A 19389-nucleotide genomic window follows, 5' to 3' on the forward strand; every position below is an offset into this window, starting at 1 on the left:
TTTATTTTTGTTTCCAAATTATTGTGATATAAATAGATACATCGATAGAGGGATAGATATGGAGTTATATATATAGAAAGATATACAGATAGATAAATATATAGTTAGAGAGCGAAAGAGAGAGAGAGAGAGAGAGAGAGAGAGAGAGAGAGAGAGAGAGAGAGAGAGAGAGAGAGATTTGGAGATAGATAGATAGATAGATAGATAGATAGATAGATAGATAGATAGATAGATAGATAGATAGATTGATTGATAGATTGATACATTGATAGATAGATTGATTGATAGATTGACAGATAGATAGCTAGAAAGCAGTGCAGTTAATGTATTATTTATTATTATTATTTATTATTATTAATATAGCCTTTTATATGAAAGTTGTAGTAGTTTTAGTAGAACAGCTATAGTAGGCCTATACTGAACTATATATATATATATATATATATATATATATATATATATATATATATATATATATATATATATATATATATATATACAACGAAGGATAAGCATAACAATTGATAAAGTAATAAACATCATAAACTAATAAACATAAAATATGTATGTATTTATTAAGACTATATTTATTATTTATATGTATATATTAATATATACATATATACATAAATACATATACATATACTTCAAACTAAAACAACAGTGATTGAAAGACCCATAGCTAAACTTTCCCTTCCACTGCTGGAAGGTGCAGAATAATGTATCGAATTTAGTAATGCATTCACACATGTCACAATTAATTGTATTTTATTATTATTATTAAGGCCCTAATTTATTTATTTAAGTAATCGTTGAAACACTTTAAAGTTTAACACTTTAAAGTTAAACAAAGTTAAACATTTGTTTACTTATGAATATGTTTACTTTATTAACTTTTCAATTGACCTCAAGCTGTGGTCGGTTTGCTCTTAGGTTCAGCCAGGAGGTCTTTAAGAGGTTGAGGGGGATTAGAGGAACCAACACCTCGCTCACACACAGCGGGAGAACCCTTGGTTTATTAAACAGTATATTCATTGATTCAATCTACAGACTACACTACACTTCCTCAACGTAAGGACTTCGCTCCGGACAACATTGCGTTTGCACATTGCACATTGCGTTTGAAGTCAAGGACAAACCATCCACGAGAGCGCTCATTTCAACCTGGGAAACAAAATAGCAAACTTTTCAAAATAATCCATACATTCAGATGTTGTTTTTTTGCATCAAATTGTCCATTCGGTACCAGGTACGTATTCAAGACAATATAACATGTATGGACCAAAAATAAACGCAATGCTGGGTTATTCCTTCGTTATTAATAAACTTGAAATGAGGACTCGCTTGCTTGCAGCATAAACGCATCGACTGCATCACAATACAAACAACCCCTATTTTTTTTAACTTACCTTTTGATTGGAAGACTCGTTTATACAAGCTTTGATTGCCTATTCGACATTTCATTCGTAAAAAATCGATGGGATTTGTAATAGACTTGTACAACGGCACGGATGGAATGGACGAGAGAAAGGCCTACATGAACGCCTCGTGTAGACAACAGTAGGGCTATTCTAGGCCTTTTCCTACTTTTGTTTTTAACCTTTTCATTATTTATCTCTTGAAACGAGATAGGTTGTGAAAGTGTCACAGAGGTAAAACAAGTGAGGAAAAGCACAACATGTTATAAACGCTCCATTTTATTATTAAAGTTCAATGCATAAGCATTGCCTCAACATGTATGATGTTAAACGATAAAGATCAACTTAAAGAGCTTGGCGTGAGTTCGATTCCCACTGGAGCCACCAACTGCTTACAATGGAGGACGCAATAGGATAAAATCATTCACCAATGGTAAATGGCAAAGACAATCAAAATGATAATCATAATAATATCACTTTATTTTATTATCTGTATGAGAGGGAAACAATCTAAAACTGACAAACTAGGCCATTGCAATTCGAGTACAACTAAAGACTTTGACACATCGAGTTAGTAGACCACACAGTAAAATATACATTTGGTTACATTAATATTTTAGGCCAACTGCAGCGCGTTATAGGCAGCCAAAAAAAACTTAAAGTCATTCAAACCAAATATACATCGCAACACGGTTAACCCGTGGTGTACAATGCATGACAGAACATGGGTTTACTACTGGTCTACAGCGCCCTCTTTTGGTACCACTGAGACGTTACAGGCAATCTGTCGGTAGGCAACTCGCTCGGACTCGTGCTTGTTCACTTCGTTTGGTGAAGAGATCAGTAATTTCTTCAATTAGTGAAGTAATTTTATGATTTAAAAAAATTGTGGCGTAGAAATCAATGTATTATAGTACATTCTAACACATTATACAGACGCTTTTAATGAGGAGCTGGAAAAAATAAAGGTATGCATGGTGCCTCAATTATAACTTAATTAGGTTGTATTTTATATTTAGACTCATTTAGGCGTATTGTTCATACTATACTACGAAGCCTAATAGATTATAACTTCGGTGTTTTTATCGTGCTAATGTTATTTGGAGCCAAGTTAGGCTGCTCGCTTTAAGTAGTCTATCGTGTCTGCCCCCTAGCGGAGAGCCTCGATAAAAGCACACGATGTAAGTTCAACAACAAGGGCAGTATAATATTTACAATAAATTCAAAGAATAATAAGAAACATAAAACATATTATTAAATATAAGGATAAACTTTTTAAGTTATATCCATATCCGAATACTATATAATAAATATAAGTCCCTTTCGTTAAGAAAAAAACATTAATAACTGCATGTTCTTTTATTGATATAGGACATGACAAAACATTAAAAATAACATCACACACACAAAATGAGCAGGTTTATACAAAATTCGACATTCACTAATACCTATACATTCAGTACCTATTGAGTTGGCCTACCTGGATATTAAGAACGAGCTAACTTAACTTTCAACTTAGATTCTAGATTTTTATAAGACAGTATATTTTTATTAGACTGTTTGTGAACCACAATGTAGAACATGTTGTACATTGGTCCAGTATTGTGCAAGATGGCTTATCCCTGGTGCTGCAAGATGTGAGAATGTCAACTGAAAGGGATCATTATTTGGCACTGCCAGGCTCAGATGGATACCCTCTCACTGCCACACTGTGGCAGTGAGAGGGCATTTATCAAGTCTCTGGAATAACAGCCATGAACAAGAACTAATCCATGCCTCTGCAGTCCTTCAGAAGTAGAGGAACAATCATTTAACCTGAAACAGCCTTCAGATTAAACAATTAAGTGTATTAAGTTAGCACTTCTCATGTTGTTTTGGTCTCATGTTCATGTGCCCAAAACAATAGATTCTTTCAGTTGACAACTGTGATAGGCAGGGTTGAACCCAAAACACTTTGACCGATAAAGAATTCTCTAGAAATGTTAAAAACTAATCTAAATCCGTCCGCACTGACGCTTCAAAACAAATATACATAAGAGAGCAAAACATAAAGAAGCATTTTATGATATGCAAAAGCACCATGGTCAAAACTCCCCAAAGAGTCCTAGGAACACCTGGCTTACAAATCGTTTGTGACGACGCAGAAAAAAACAATCATGGCTTATGACTCCATTGACACAAGTTCTTAACAGACCTTCAAAGTTAGTTACATGCATGCCTGACATTCTGTCCACAAATATCCAACCTTTGTGATAGGTCCTCATAGAGTGAAACTGGTAAGATTGTATGTTGTGGGAAAAAAGAGGAGGCAGGGATGATGAGGCGGAGGAATGAAGATCTGTGAACAAACATCAGAAGGGCATGGCGTGACACTCCATGAAGGACTGAATTGGTGACTCTACACCCGCCGAAACATCACCTGTCCTCACAAGGTATCAGGCAGGTGATCGGCACAAGCAAAGATCAACATGTGTTGATAACAGCGAGTGAGTTGAAATAGTGATTGTGCTAAAAAAAAAAGGCACTTGTTGAAAGTCGTAACATCGCAAAGCTTACAAATGTGATCGCCTGGAGAGTGGCCAAGGGAAACGTATGTCTGGGGTCTGAGGGTCTCATACCAGGACCTTCGTCGAGGGCAGATGCCGACCAACAGTGACATTCACGTGCACAATGGGAGAAGCCTTTGTAGCAACAAAAACTTAAATCTACAGACAATTTCATTATAGGTGACATTTTGTACCACCAGGTGTGAGTGTGATTAGCAGTTAAACACCTGGTGGTATGATATGTCACCTTTAAGAGAAGACATCACTGTAATTTGAGTTAGAGGCCAGAACGATTCAGTGAGCTTTAGCTCCCTCTAGTGGGCACGACACAAAAAAGACAAACAAGAGACACACACAATAAAAAGAAAGAAGTTTCAAGAGAATGATTTGGACGCTGTGTCTAGTCTGCTGAGGATGACGACGACGATGATGAGGATGAGGAGGAAGCCGATGCCTTCAGTGGGGATGGTTGATTATTCGTGTAGGATGTTCTCTGAACGCCAGGGCTGGCTGTACGTTCCCTTGAAGGTCCCTCGATCCCAAGGACGCTAGCACCTGGCAACATCAATTACGAAAGTGGTATGTGTGTGTGTGTGTGTGTGTGTGTGTGTGTTTGTGTGTGTGTGCATGTGTGAATAATATTGTCAATAATATATGGACTGTGTCATTTACACTATTTATATTGTGTGTGTGTGTGTTAATATATATGCATATATATTATCTTATTTGCTTATTAAGTCTCCCTTTGGTTCCTAGCATTGAAATATTCAGAATTTTGTTTATATTATTTATATTGATCAGAACTTTCAGAAAATTTCCATTCCATTCAATTACATTTTTCTTTGCACTAGACACAGATGACCATGGAGTGAATAAATATTGAACTCAAAAAACCAATTGTCTTTTTTATAATAAGATGGAGGCCGGTGGAGAGCTCTTAATGTGTGTGTGTGTGTGTGTGTGTGTGTGTGTGTGTGTGTGTGTGTGTGTGTGTGTGTGTGTGTGTGTGTGTGTGTGTGTGTGTGTGTGTGTGTGTGTGTGTGTGTGTGCGTACGTGTGTGCACGGACGTCCTCTAGTCAAATCCTTGCCAGTCGCTTTGTTCCGAGTCGTACTCCAGCTCCACTCCGATACAGCGCACTCCCTCCAATAACATGGGCGTACCGTGATGGCGATCTATAGACAGACAGAGAGAGACAGACAGAGACAGAGACCGACAAAGAGACAGACAGAAAGAGATAGCAGGAGAGACAGAGAGACAGACAGAGACAGAGACCGACAAAGAGACAGACAGAAAGAGATAGGAGAGACAGAGACAGAGAGACAGACAGAGACAGAGACCGACAAAGAGACAGACAGAAAGAGATAGAAGGAGAGAGACAGAGACAGAGAGACAGACACAGAGACAGAGAGACAGACACAGAGACAGAGAGACAGACACAGAGAGGCAGAGACCGACAAAGAGACAGAGAGAGATAGAAGGAGAGAGACAGAGACAGAGAGAGAGACAGACAGACAGAGACAGAGAGAGAAAAGAGTCTTGAGAGACCATCTTATCACATCAGAATGTCCCCTGTCCCCCTGGATGGGTTATTGCATTGCAGCCGGTCATGTTGATGGTATCTTGTGCTCTGGCAAGAGACTGAATATATGTGAAGTTTACCACAGACGTGTTCAGAACCAGTGGGAATTCAGCCATGGTTGATAGATTACAGGATCAAAGGGAACAAATGAAGTCCTGAGTAACATACAAGCCCTTTCTAAGTCATCATGGCCAAGGGACGAACACTTAGTGCCATTCAGTTCAGTAGAGGGACATGTATTCATCGGATAACCACAAAGATAATAATATAGTGTCATTTATTACATCCTTCCCTTTCTATGTTGCTTATCAGTCATTTTTTATTACACCGTGTTTAACTCAATTCAAGTCAAACTAAATGCATTCACCAAATATGTTAAGAAGTTAAGATCAGGTTTAAGTCCACCGTATTATCTTGGTTAGAAAGATAGAGGGATAGATGTCGATTGTCTCCAACATGGCAACCTGTCTTGGGCCTCCCTGAGGATCAGTAGAACCAGCAGGATAAAACACGGTGGCCTTAACAATCACTATTAACATTGGGCTAAAGTGACTGCAATCAAGACGGCACGTTTTAACCCACTGGTACTGCCTCCTAATGGCAGCAGGGACCAAAGAGCTTTTAGAAACGCTGCCTTCTGCTCTGGGCGGTGTGTTCAGGAGGTAGGGTAAGTCATGAACATCTCCCTTGCTTTAGGAGAAGGATAGAGCCTGCAAAAAGTGATGAAAGGAGAATCTTGGTAGATTTTACATAAATTATTCTGGTTACCCATGACTCTGGCGTGAACTTTGACCGTGACAGACTCGTGGTCGTTGGCCTCGCTCAGGAGCAGCAGCTCCTCACAGAGCACTCCCTCCTGCTGGGCCATGTACTCACAGGTCACCCTCAGACCCCCTGCAGAGAGGGAGAGAGGGAGAGCGGGAGAGAGGGAGAGAGACAGAGAGAGAGAGACAGAGCGGCAGAGAGAGAGAGAGGGAGAGACAGAGAGACAGAGAGGCAGAGAGAGAGAGAGAGACAGAGCGGCAGAGAGAGAGAGACAGAGAGGCAGAGAGAGAGAGAGAGAGAGAGAGACAGAGTGATGAATGGGAGGAGAAGGGGGGATCAAACAAGTTAGAAAGAAAGAATAAGAAGATAAGAAGACAAAAGCAATCATGAAGAATACAAACAGAGAGAGACAGCCAGACGGACAAGATAAGACAAGATAGCGCATAATTAATTCCAGACAGGAAGTTGCGGACAACCAGTAAGGCAGATCAGACCGACATAACAGAAGAGGTGCGGGGGAGGGGGGGATGGAGACGGAGAGATTGCATCCAGTTCTTCTCTCCTGCCAGTTTGTCCTCCTCCATATCCCCCCACTCTCTTTCCAAAGGTCTCGTCCGGTGTGCTCAGACCCCAGGTTAATGCTGACCATGTATATGTCTAGATGTAAATTAACCATGACTTTCTTTCAACTCAAACCCTTTTCTCATGGTGTATGCACGCTCCGAAAGCGGGCTGTTGGCGAGCCATCAACATCCACTCTGCTCCAAACAAGTGTTTAGCCGCTCCAACAGCTGTATTTCGGGTTGGTCCAACCTTTTGTAATATGGATTTGGAGTAGAGTGGGTGTAAATGGCCTCGCCAACTGCCTAATACACCGCCAGAGTGGCTTAGCTGAACAATAACAAAAACTATGAACCTGGGGTTGAAGCAAACCGGACGAATCCTATGGACAAGAGGGAAGGGGGCCAGGGGACACACACACACACACACGCACACACACACACACACACAACAGCCAGAGTCTACACAGTGGTGAAAACACATAAACAAACACTGCTCAGATAACGATGAACAAGCAAAAAAACCCAAACCTCAAAATACAAAATACATGATAAACCCACTCAGGTTGTATTGGCCAGGATCTTAATCAGCGCTGTCCTGTCCCAGGCAGGATCTGAGGAAGGGCCGGTCACACATTGAGTCTCTCACCGTCTGGGAGGAGGGTGAGGTCGGTGGTCCGCAGGTGGGGGCTGGGAACGGGCGCCGGACACACGGCCTTGCCCAGCGCCGGGAGCTCCGGCAGGGTGAAGACGATCTCATACCTGTGCTGGGCCTTCAAGAAGCCCACCTGAGAGAGCGAGAGAGAGAGAGAGAGAGAGAGAGAGAGAGAGAGAGAGAGAGAGAGAGAGAGAGAGAGAGAGAGAGAGAGAGAGAGAGAGAATAATACAAAGTAAATACTCATAGAACTTCATGATTGTATCTTTTATTTCCATCCTTCAGAGCAGAAGTACTGCTTTCCAAAATACTTTGGAAAGTTAGGAATACTTGAATGAAGAATTGAGAGACCAGGGGGATGCGAAGACACGAGAGAGAGAGGGAGAGACAGAGGGAGAGACAGAGACAGAGACAGAGACAGAGAAGGCACAGAGAGACAGAGAGTGTGACAGAGCGAGAGAGCAATGGTGAGAGCGCGAGAGAGAGAAAGAGAGAGAGAGTATAGAGCGGTGAAATTAGCAGAATGGGTGGAGGGCTGGATAGGAGGAAGAGTGGAGAGGAGGAAGGTTGGAGAGGAGGAAGGGTGGAGAGGAGGAAGGTTGGAGAGGAGGAAGGGTGGAGAGGAGGAAGGGTGGAGAGGAGGAAGGGTGTAGGGATGGAGGGGAGGAGGGTTGGAGAGGAGGAAGGGTGGAGAGGAGGAAGGGTGGAGGGGAGGAAGGGTGTAGGGATGGAGGGGAGGAGGGTTGGAGAGGAGGAAGCTTGGGCACAGAGATAAGACACAGTCTCTCTCTTGGCTGCACTTCAGAATAAAAACAACAGCCCTGTGCGAGGCTGCCAGCTTATTTGGAGGAAGCACAGCAGGAGGCGGTCGATAAGGGACGAGGATTTATGCCCGACAACACGCATGCAATCCCAAGGGCGGGTCCTCCGCTAGTTCACGACCTCGCAGAGTAGAGTGGAGGACCGCAAACCCACCACAGAGAATGGGTTTAACTCTCCGAGTGGGGAGAGGAAATGCACTCGCTGTGACCGTAACATGGCTTACGGTCGTTTTTAATAGACGTTTTAGACCGGTCTGTCGTCATTGTGTGTCAGATAAGTCGCTATGGAGCTGTCAAGGGCTTTCTATTGCAGACTTTGGTTATTTTTTGGGTTTTTGATGGAATATGTGAGGCGTCACCGAATCAATCAAATGTACCGAATTAAACCTTCCTCAGGGTTTTATATAATAGAAACATAACAAAACAACCAAAACAATAAGCTTTTCTTTCAAAAGAGACAGGGAGAGAGACGAAGACTGGGCGAGAGATGATGAGACTGAGAGACAGAGAGACAAAGAAAGAGAGAAAAAGACAGAGTGACAGCAATAAAGACAGAGAGAGAGAGACATACAGAGAGACAGAAAAATAGAGAGGATTTCTGAAGAGATAGGTGATTGGAGAGACACAGAGACATAGCACAAGAGAGTCAGAGAGAGACAAAGACAGAGACGCACAGAGACAGGGAGAGAGAGCGATGGACTGATCTGTCCGCATGCGCTCACACAGTGACTGCATACTGATCACTCACCCACGCACTCACAACCCAACGGTATTCTGGCTACAAGAACTCAGTCCCCCCCTCCCAAAACCCCCTGCTCCTCCTCCTCTTCATCGTGGATTCCCATGGCAACCCTCACTCAGACACAAGGCAGAGATGGTCCACTGTGGGCTGTCAGAACTCACTGCCCACTGGGGTGGTCTTCCCAATCAAAAGGCCTTTTGAGAACCATGTAAACATGACGCGTGCACACACCCACGGGCGAACGCGGAGGCGGAGGCTCAGGCACGCGTACAAACACACAAAGCTGTAACTCCACGACTGCAGCAAACATTCAAAAAAAGAAACATTTCAACCTTAAGTCCAGGTTCTAGAGCTAATGTACATGCATGTAAATGTTGGATGTTGTTGGTTTCTTTGAGGGGGGGGGGGGGGGGTCCAGGATAGGCTTCTGGTTAAGTGATCCCACTGGTTAGGTGTTAGGGGGATTCCACTGGTTAGGTGTTAGGGTGATCCCACTGGTTAGGTGTTAGGGTGATCCCACTGGTTAGGTGTTAGGGTGATCCCACTGGTTAGGTGTTAGGGTGATCCCACTGGTTAGGTGTTAGGGGGATTCCACTGGTTAGGTGTTAGGGTGATCCCACTGGTTAGGTGTTAGGGTGATCCCACTGGTTAGGTGTTAGGGTGATCCCACTGGTTAGGTGTTAGGGTGATCCCACTGGTTAGGTGTTAGGGTGATCCCACTGGTTAGGTGTTAGGGTGATCCCCGTGGTTAGCCGATAGGGTGATTCCCAGCTGAAAGGTTCTGGGTTCAGACCCAAAAGGTGAAAAGCCTAACCTGTAGACATCCCTGAGCAGGTATTATCATATTATGGGTGAATGACAGAAAGAGAGAGCCAGAGAGAAATCAGATCATATAACGGAACACTTTTGGTATCTTTTTTACGCAGGAAGTAAATGTTTGGGGGCGTTTTTGGTGGAATGATTGAATTGATTCCACCTATGATTGAATGCATTGTGAAATTATTTTATTCATGCACAGCTCTAACTTGGGCCCACTTTTTCTAAGGACACTTTGAGACGTGACTCAGCTCAGGCTTCAACACTTATGACCGTCCCACTCGGGAATCATTGATCTAGTTTGGACCCGGTAGTTGAATCAATCACTGAATCGCTGATGGCGAGATTGATTTATTTTGTGGTTATTTCCCTTTGCCCCTTAGATCACAACTTATTGAAGTGCATCAAAGTACAGAACACATTTTGAGCTCATACCTCGACAGTCTCACTTAGTGGGTTGACCACCATAACAATTTTCCCCCCCAATATTTATCTGAAGACCAACTGTAAAAGAAGCTTAGTAGTCTGTGCCAATTGTAAAAAGTTAAACAACATACAGATGTGGAAAAGTAACAAGGAAAAGGGAGGCAAGGGAGAGTCTCCTAAGTGACTCAGGGAGCAATAATGTTGATGATCTGTACCTTGACCAGGAAATTGCCGTTGGCCTCCGGGGTCACCATGACGACCGAGTCGTGCAGCTTCTCCTCAAAGTGAACGTGGGAGGAAGAGGCGGTGGTAGTGGGGGGGGGCTCCTCTGAGAAACGCACCCCACCCGTTTTCACAGTGCCTGGAAAGGGGGAGAGTGACGTCACTTTCATAACCTCATATCTACAAATCTTAGTTTTATCATGCAAAGAATTCAATATTGCATACTTTTATCTTGATGGCACATTGCTGTGGCTAGGTTTGCACATTGCGTATGGGTTTAATTACGTAGTGGTTTAGAGATCATGATGGATGGATGTCACACCAGGCCAAGATGGAAATAGGATTTCACGGTTCAGACTTAGGAAGTGACGGACATCCATTTGGAAGGAAGAGGCGTCGGTGAAGAGGGCCAGGATTTATTCCTGACACTTCTAATCTGTTAGAATCCGAGAAGAACGATCCCATAATAAAACGAGGTGCCGGATTTAACACTGAATTAAAACTGTATGTGTTTGGGGAAGTGTTTGGATAATATTAATATTAATAGAATCAAGCTATGTTAAAGGAAAACTAAATCATTTGCATGGCCATGGACGTTTCTATTGCCTTTGTTCACATCTCTGTGAAATTAATGAGCTGAAATACGGCACATGAAAGCATAAAAATAAAGAAAAAACACAGAGTAAACACTTAGTAAATATATGATCTCCCTTTTCACGCAACTGAAAAGAAAATTGTTTTTATTGTGTTCTTTTATAACCGTGAGACTGCTGACGAAGCGGACAGCGTCTCCAGAACATTCCCCAGTGGCTGGGAAGAACAGAAAAATGTACATCATTGTCTGCCTCAAAACGTCTATAATCGTCTTAAGGCCACAAGTTATTAGTTGACGTTCTTTACTCTTTAATTTCTCAGAGCTTTATGAAAAAAGAAAAAACATTAACTCTTGATCCTTATTCTTCTCCACTATGGTTTCCCTGTTGTTACCCTTGTTGTTGTCTACCCTTCCTCCCCTAACGAAAACCACTTTTCAATGAATCATTTAATCTTTTCCTAGAAACGGTTGCATTAGTTCCATTCTTTAATAATCACACTTAATGGGGTGTGTGTGTGTGTGTGTGTGTGTGTGTGTGTGTGTGTGTGTGTGTGTGTGTGTGTGTGTGTGTGTGTGTGTGTGTGTGTGTGTGTGTGTGTGTGTGTGTGCGCGCTTGTGAGATTATAGGGAAAGTGATAAAAGCTTTGATTTAGTCTGACTGGAGGCCAAAGGTACTTTACAAACCCAGGAGTCAACAAATCAATCTGCTTCAAAGAAGTGCCTGAACTGGAAAGACGGTACAGCATGACTATGATCAAGAAATAGGTCCATACTTGAAAACATGCAAGACCACAAGCACAAAGACCTCTTCAGATAATGATCACTGACCCGGCTGACAAAGCTGGGGTCAATTGATATAAAAAAAAAAAACTGGCCCGATTGATTTGAAAGAAGAATGAGAACATTGGAGGTCCGATGTTGAGACGGTAATTCAGAACAAAGTCATCAAGTATCAAATGCAGCCCGATGTCTGTGTGTGTGTTTTAGGTAGTGTCTGATCTCAACCTGTGGGCATACCAACCAAAAAGGCCAAAACACTTTGTGCGTTCGTAATCCCAACTTGGTCAGGAAAAACAATACAGACTTTGATCAAGTTTGTTGTTTGCCTTTGAATTGAAGAGGCAATCTGATGGAATCTGACCACGCTTGATTTTTTGGTTTACTGATTTGTGATTACAAGTGCAGTGCCCGCTCAAGTCGAGCCTGGTCCGAACAAGGCGAACACTCGCAGCTTTCTTGTGAACCGCTCATCCGAACAACTTCACACTCGACCGTGCAGCCGAGTGTGAAGTCGGATGAACGTTGGTTGGGAGAATCGACGGACAGGCCTACGTACAGACACTCCTCTGATACTGTGGTAGTTTTGCATTCGACTTCAATCGAAGTCGATGCGTTAAATCAGGGGGCCAATCGAAAAAGAGGATTTCTAGGCAGTGATAAGATTATCAAGCAGCAGTGGCTTAGCCATGCATATGGTATCCATTTTAATGGGTTACAGGGTTACATGTACCATAAAAGCTTTGATTTGTTATGCTCTCTTTAGGTGCTAGAAGAGGCTGCCAACTTGTAAGTAAAGACCCATTACCACTGAGGATCTTACAATTACTACTACATTCAAATAATACAACAACATAGTTTAAGAATAAGCTAATATTCAATGCCGTGTATACAGGGCTCTAATAAAAGACTGCTGGACAGCTCCAACTCATCTAGAATGCTGCTGCCAGAGCTTTAACCAAGACTAAGAGAGCAGACCACATTACTTCAGCGCTAAATCACTGCACATAATATCACTAATAGTTTTCAAAGCACTAGAATCGTTTAGGACCAAAATACATGTGATCTGCCTGTGTGTTATGAGCCCACCAGAGCTTTCAGCTCACCAGGGACCGCCTCTGTTCCCAGGGCCGGCTTTTAGTTCTTATGCACCACAGATCTGAAACAATCTCCAGACCACTCTTCTGCAACTACATATTTCAAGTCCTGTTAAATCAGGACTTGAAATCCTTCTGTTTCAAACCCTAACCCTTTCAATAAAAAAATGCATGTCTGCATGACGTATATTCTCTTACCATTCATACTTTCATTTTACAGTCTTCCTCTTTTTAACGATCTTTCAACGATATTCCTCTCCGTGTTTTTACAGGTGCTCCTTTGAAAGCACTAGGAATGGCCTTTCGTTGATGGCATTGTATACATCAACTTACCTGGCGTCTTAATGCTAGCATCGGGAACAGAGATAGAAAAGCCAACTGCTCACATGAAATTGCTGCTATTAAACATTATGGACTTTTTAACCTTTACAGTGTAAGTGCACCATTATAGGATTTTGTAACGCTTTGTAGGGTGGCTGAGACATCAATGGGCCAAATAGGGAGTAGCTTAACCTCGCTGGTCATTAAACGCATGTTTTAAATACCCCAATCCCCTCAAAACCCTACTTTCTGTATTCTGCATTCACTCCTTGAGGCCTGGCTTTTAGTATAACGTATATATTTGTGCTGAAATCGTCACCAGAGTGCCTTTTCACCCTTTCCTTGCCATGATGCCTCAACCGCTGTCTCCACTGTCTTTTTTTAAAACAATTTGGTGCACAAACCACATGAAACAAATTGTTATTCAATATAAAATATCAAGTATACATTTGGAGGGAATAAAACACCAACATGCTTACAGAATGTTTTTGGAGCATCTTGTTCCCCAACCCATCCTTGTTTATGTGTCCCAGTTGTGCTCTGCTTGATATTTTACATTTACCTTTAGGGCATTTAGCAGACGCTTTCATCCAAAGCGACTTACAATAAGTACATTTGTCATAAGAAAGTGAAAAAATATATCGCTCTCGGTGCAGTAAGGACTTTCATAGAACCAAGTGCAAAGCACTAACAATCACTAGGTTAACCCATTCCCCGTATACAACATCTAAGCCGTCGGACAGTGCTTCAGCGAGTCCAGCCGCTCAAAATCTGGCCCGGCATGCAGGGGGTTCCCCTGCCTCGCGGCCCATGAGCTAATGACTGGCTGAAATGGTTCTTGAGTCCACAAACAGAATCAATCCGATTGGCCCGAAAATATCAACACATATTGAAGGAATTTCACTTTCCTGGTTTTTGTATTAAAGTATAGACAATGATTACAATTACATTACTACACTGTAATACGTCACTATCACAATACCAAGGCTTCTTTCGTGTGGATGGACCGGATAATCCACGACCTCGGCCCGACCCACACACACACACACGTTACCCAACTGGTTTATTCCAGCTTAATCTCCAATTCTCTCCCTCTTACTGATCCATCCATCTGTGATATGTGTGTCAGTGGGATATTAGAGGAGTGGCACGTCAAGTCGCGTGCACACACACACACACACACACACACATTGAAGAATCTCAAAGAAACAAGACACAACCCCTCCTAACAAACACGCACACCACCCAGTGACGTTTCACGAGACCCCAGACACATGAGACCGGCGTTGTAGTCCAGACCACTTTGACGGAAAGTCAATAGTGAGAGTGTCTGTGCAGTCACTCGGCCCACCCGGTAACCTTATCAGTTAGACAACAGAGGCTTTCTGGAGCAACAACACACACACACACACCACTGGGGGGGTTAGATGGGGATTATAGTTGTTGGATGTTTATAGCACGCCACAGGAGGTCCTGAAAGGTAGTTCAACTAAGGTTAACTGCAATCTGCCTTATTCACATACCCGGCCATCTTGGTGCCATCCTCGAACTGAATGCCGCATTCAGTTCCCCCCAAACCAACTAGCAACAGGAACAAAGATGGCTGCTAGGTCATTGAGGCCCAGTATTAAAAGGGTGTTCTTTATTGTTTTTGGCAAGTCTGGATAATGCGTAACGCCAAAGATAAAAGCAGGCCAATGTGGGGCTGAGCCACGGCCGTGACCACCATTCCTTGCTCCGCCTCCGGACTGCATCCCTGGCAACCCCAATCGATCCACAGACGTTTGAAGTGATTAGGTTAAAACTCAATCGCTACCCTGGCTGCCTGCCTGAGGGGTGTATGTGTGTGTGTGTGTTTGGGGGGGGGGGGTTATTCGATCTGAGAAAAGGTAAATCTAGACACTAGAGGTCCCACTGGTCATGGTGAGCTCCCATCATACTCCCTCAAAATAAGGAATTGTTTGCACCACCACAAGTAAGTATTGCAAGTAAAGTTAACCCAAACGTGTCTGTAAAAGGGAGGGTTTTTTATCGCCCTGTTCTTGTGTACCCCCAAGTTATGTAATCCGATTGGCTCCCGGGGCTGTCTACTTTGATGATTCCTTCCGGCTATTACTCTTAGAAATGAAATGAGGCATGGATCACTTTCATTCTGGGAATATTACATCATCGGGGAGGATTCAGGGAATCCCTACGTCAACGCGTCAGGCCTGGACCTGCTACCAGGTACCGTCAGGTGTACCGTTTTAATGAATCACACCGGCCATCTGGTCTGTGAACAGATGATGTAGAACAGTAAACAGAAATAAAAAACATAAAAACTGTAAAACATAAACCTTAGATGGTGCTACTGGTTACTTAACCTTGTCTTACTAAAATAAAAGGTTAAATTGGCATGATTTGAGAGCTCTCAAGAGAGAGAAAGCAGAAAAAAGGCAAGAGAGCAACATTTTTAAAACATGAAACCCTAAAACGATGCCCCCACCCCACCCTCCCTACAGTTCTCTTCCATTGAGGGTTGCATCCTTGCACAGGCGTTAGTGCTATGATAATGCTTTGTGTGTGAATTTGATTGACAGGGAAGCTGAATTTCCCCAACCAATCAGGGAAGCGATTTGATGTTTTGCCAGTAGTTAGCCGGGAGCGGTCTAAAATTGATATATGCTCGTAAGGAGGTAGGAACACAGTCAACCACAACGGAGGTTTCACAGAGAATTTCAATAATAGCTGACCAATAACTCTGGCATTTTTCTGACAAATTACAATTAAACGATAGCACTAAAATTGTACCTAGTTACCTTAAGCACCTTTAACATTTACAATCTTTAGCTGTTATTGTGGTCTATTTCCTGTCCTGGCCAAGTGACCTAACATGCCAAATACCCATGTACCCTTAAATGCCACGTACCCTTACATGCTCAATTACCTAGTACCCTAACATGCCAAGTACCTTAAAAAGTACCATAGGTATCAAGTATAATTTCAAGTACTTTTTGTACCTCAATTTAGACAAGCAAAAGACAAACCAATTCATTCATACAAAGTGATGATTAAAGAATCAAATGTGAGAACGAGTCTGCCAAGACTCAATAATCGACGGCAGGACAACATAAAAAAAAAGACAAAAGGGATAATAATAAAAAACAAAGACTCACTCTTTTTAGCCGTTGCCATCTCAGGGGAACAAGAGAGACACAGGAAGACACGCTGGGCCAGACGATCTCACTGCCTTGTCATCTCAGCCGTCGGGCTGGGAGGAGAGGAGGGCGAGGGACTAAGAGATGGAGCAAGGTGACAAAGACAGGGAGATATGTAGCAAATAGAGAGAGAGCGAGTGTAGCAAGAGAGAGAGAGACAGAGAGAGTACAGAGTGTGAAGAGAGGAAGAGTAGAGGATAAAGAGTAGAGATATGTAGCAAGAGAGAGAACCAGAGAGAGTAGAGTGTGAAGAGAGGAAGAGAATACAGAATAGAGAGAGAGATATGTAGCAAGAGAGCGAGAGAGACAGGGAGAGAGAGAGATAGCCAGTAGAGAGACAAACAGAGAGACAAATGAGGAATTACGCTCAGGGATTATATCATCATAGGAGTAGGAGGGTGGGGACCAACATAAGTAAATTGGAGACCCAAGTTTTCACAGCACAACCACAGAACAGAATTCACACACACAACTAGAAACGGTGAGCTGGCAGGAGGTATGTCGTTTCATTTAATGAACAGCCAGACTCTGGCTAACCTGTTCAGCATTCATTAATTCATGATTTTATGAAGACAAAAGGAGCGCGGCACTCCGCCAGGGAGCGACTTCAATTAAAGGCAAAATCACAAAACGGTTTAAGATGATTAGTGAGTGGACAGGTTTGGACAGGTTTCACACACAAACAAACGTGGGCAATTCATGGTGACTCATATAAACAGGAATTTATTGATAATGATACACATAGGCTACAGGATAGAGATATGAAGTGTCAGACCTACCCCTCATTGAACAGTAGTGTGAGAAGATCAAACACACTCCATCACAAATGTTTATACATGATATCTGCACTAGTAAGTTTATATGCCATTGTAATAAGAGCCCCAATATTATTACTATTATGTAATTTGATCAAACATACCGTTTTTCATGTACCCTGTTTGGTGTGAAGTAGGCCTACATTATTTCATTGGTAAAGAGCAGAAACAAAAGTGTTAATTTTTTACCTTCTAACGGATGCTTATTAAGTTACTGGTGGAGACCCACTTAAAGACTCTTCCACCTGAAATATCTCTTCTCTTTAACCTCTCCCGCATGCAGAAAGGAAAGGAAAGGAAGAGATTTATTGACCACACACTGTCCACTGACTGATTAGTTTAACATGTACCTCGGTTTGTTTAAGATATTCACAGGTATTCTGATACGATAAAAGTCAGAAGGCTTGTGGGGTGGGGATAAATAAGCAAATATTCTTGTGGTGTTGTGTTTACAGAACACAACAAAGAGGCTTACTGTTGAGAGACATTAATAAACTGCGTTTATATCACTGTGTGTGTGTGTGTGTGTGTGTGTGTGTGTGTGTGTGTGTGTGTGTGTGTGTGTGTGAAATATTGCCATGACAATTATGATAGCGACTTGTTTCGACACCATGTGAATGTGCAATGTTCACCATGTCCATATAAATACATGTTATAAAGTTATTATCGGTTTAGGGTTCGAGACTATAATAATTAAGATGAATAAGCAGTCCCTCCAGAAAAACGCGATTATGCGATCTCATAATTCAACGCATAATCAGCCAAAGTCCGCATATTCATGCGGGGGCCGCATTTTTTTTTCCAAATATGCCGCACTTTCACCGCATAAATTGCCGATTTCCGCGCAAAATTTGCGGGGCTTGCATGATTTCATAATCCCCGCATTTTCGTTGCAAAAAAGTCACAAATATCTTAGCAGAAAGTTGAAAAATGTTGCGTTCACTTCACACAAGAGCAGCCATTGGTTGCTCTTGTGTGAAGTGAGGTCCCGCCCACCGTTATGAAGTGACGTAATTACGCGACGTGAACGTCATCGAAAAGCTGCATTTTTCGCAAGTTCCCGCAATTTCATCGCATACAATTGCATAAATATGCCGCATGTTTCATCGCATTTTTTAAGAAAACATGCCGCCTAATCAAGGATTTTTGGCCGCAACAATCACAAAAAAACGCCGCATTTTTCTGGAGGGCCTGAATAAGAAACAGAAGCAGAAATAATCTAAAGAATACATACAGAACATGATGGCAACACTTGTAACGCTACATAGAATGTGACAAGTTATGGATATCAATGAATAAATCCATACAGGACTACATAGAAAGTTAAATATTAAGTTTCATTTTCATAGGCTTCCTACAGCGACTAAGCGATATCACTATACGCATCGTATCCTATAACAAATACATTTGTAGATACATTAGCGTGGGATACTAATTCATGAGAATAATTTGAATAATGTGGTTCGGTTTTGACGTTTCGATATGCTATGAAGATAAAACGTCCAAAGTCCATAGAATATAATATTTCTTAAACAGAAAGCCAAACTAGTAACGCTCCACAAGCTTTAATACGTGTACATTGACATCATACCAAGAGTCGCATGCACCTGCTATTTGTCTGTTTCTATGAATTTACTTAAGTTTAACTACGCGTGTGATTCAATGAACCGTTATTGATGTGCAGTGAAAATGTACCTGAAAGCAGATTTAATCACCGAAGTCGTTCAACTGCATTGCAAGCCGTCCTTTTTAATGAAAGTCGTTTTAATGTCCGTACTGTGTGGACTCAAAGATACAGGAACACTCAAGATAGATATACAGCTGGACCAAAACATGGTCGTTTTACGACCCAAGGCTCTGAACGTAAGTTAGAGGTCCCGCCCACCGTGCGTTTGGTATCAGTGAATGGTTGGTAACGCAGAAAGGTACCGCCCACTGTACGTCCGGACCCTTAAGTGCAGCAACCACTAACCCGAAATCAATTTCCTCTTCACTGCAAGCCACAACAGCACATTTCCGCATTTGATCACGTGTT

The 19389-nt window shown here is 42.3% G+C and overlaps 1 protein-coding gene across 3 annotated transcripts; it reads right to left on the minus strand.

Annotated features, from left to right (window-relative positions):
- Window positions 1-2780: 2780 nt before the first annotated feature.
- On the minus strand, window positions 2781-19188 carry adisspb (adipose secreted signaling protein b). 3 transcript variants are annotated; one of them, XM_079757758.1, is made up of 7 exons: window positions 19050-19188; window positions 16498-16616; window positions 10546-10691; window positions 7520-7658; window positions 6314-6439; window positions 5019-5138; window positions 2781-4519 (listed from the first exon to the last, which is right to left on the minus strand). In XM_079757758.1, exons 2-6 carry the CDS (start codon window positions 16514-16516, stop codon window positions 5038-5040), a joined length of 531 nt encoding a protein of 176 aa, XP_079613884.1. In that variant the 5' UTR covers window positions 16517-16616; window positions 19050-19188; the 3' UTR covers window positions 2781-4519; window positions 5019-5037. The 3 variants fall into 3 exon arrangements, with proteins under 3 accessions (XP_079613884.1, XP_079613883.1, XP_079613885.1); XM_079757757.1 differs by lacking the exon at window positions 2781-4519 and having other exon boundaries at window positions 4837-5138; XM_079757759.1 differs by lacking the exons at window positions 2781-4519; window positions 19050-19188 and adding an exon at window positions 17459-17485 and having other exon boundaries at window positions 4837-5138.
- Window positions 19189-19389: the final 201 nt, after the last annotated feature.

This window comes from Pollachius pollachius (assembly GCF_949987615.1).
Source record: "Pollachius pollachius genome assembly, chromosome: 20".
Lineage (NCBI taxonomy): Eukaryota > Metazoa > Chordata > Actinopteri > Gadiformes > Gadidae > Pollachius > Pollachius pollachius.

Excerpts from the sequence above, each read along its gene's own strand:
- adisspb (XM_079757758.1), bottom strand. Across the intron at positions 7,659-10,545 it reads ACGGCAATTTCCTGGTCAAG|GTGGGCTTCTTGAAGGCCCA; the intron begins GTACAGATCATC and ends TCGCTCTCTCAG. Across the intron at positions 5,139-6,313 it reads AGTTCACGCCAGAGTCATGG|ATCGCCATCACGGTACGCCC; the intron begins GTAACCAGAATA and ends GTCTGTCTATAG.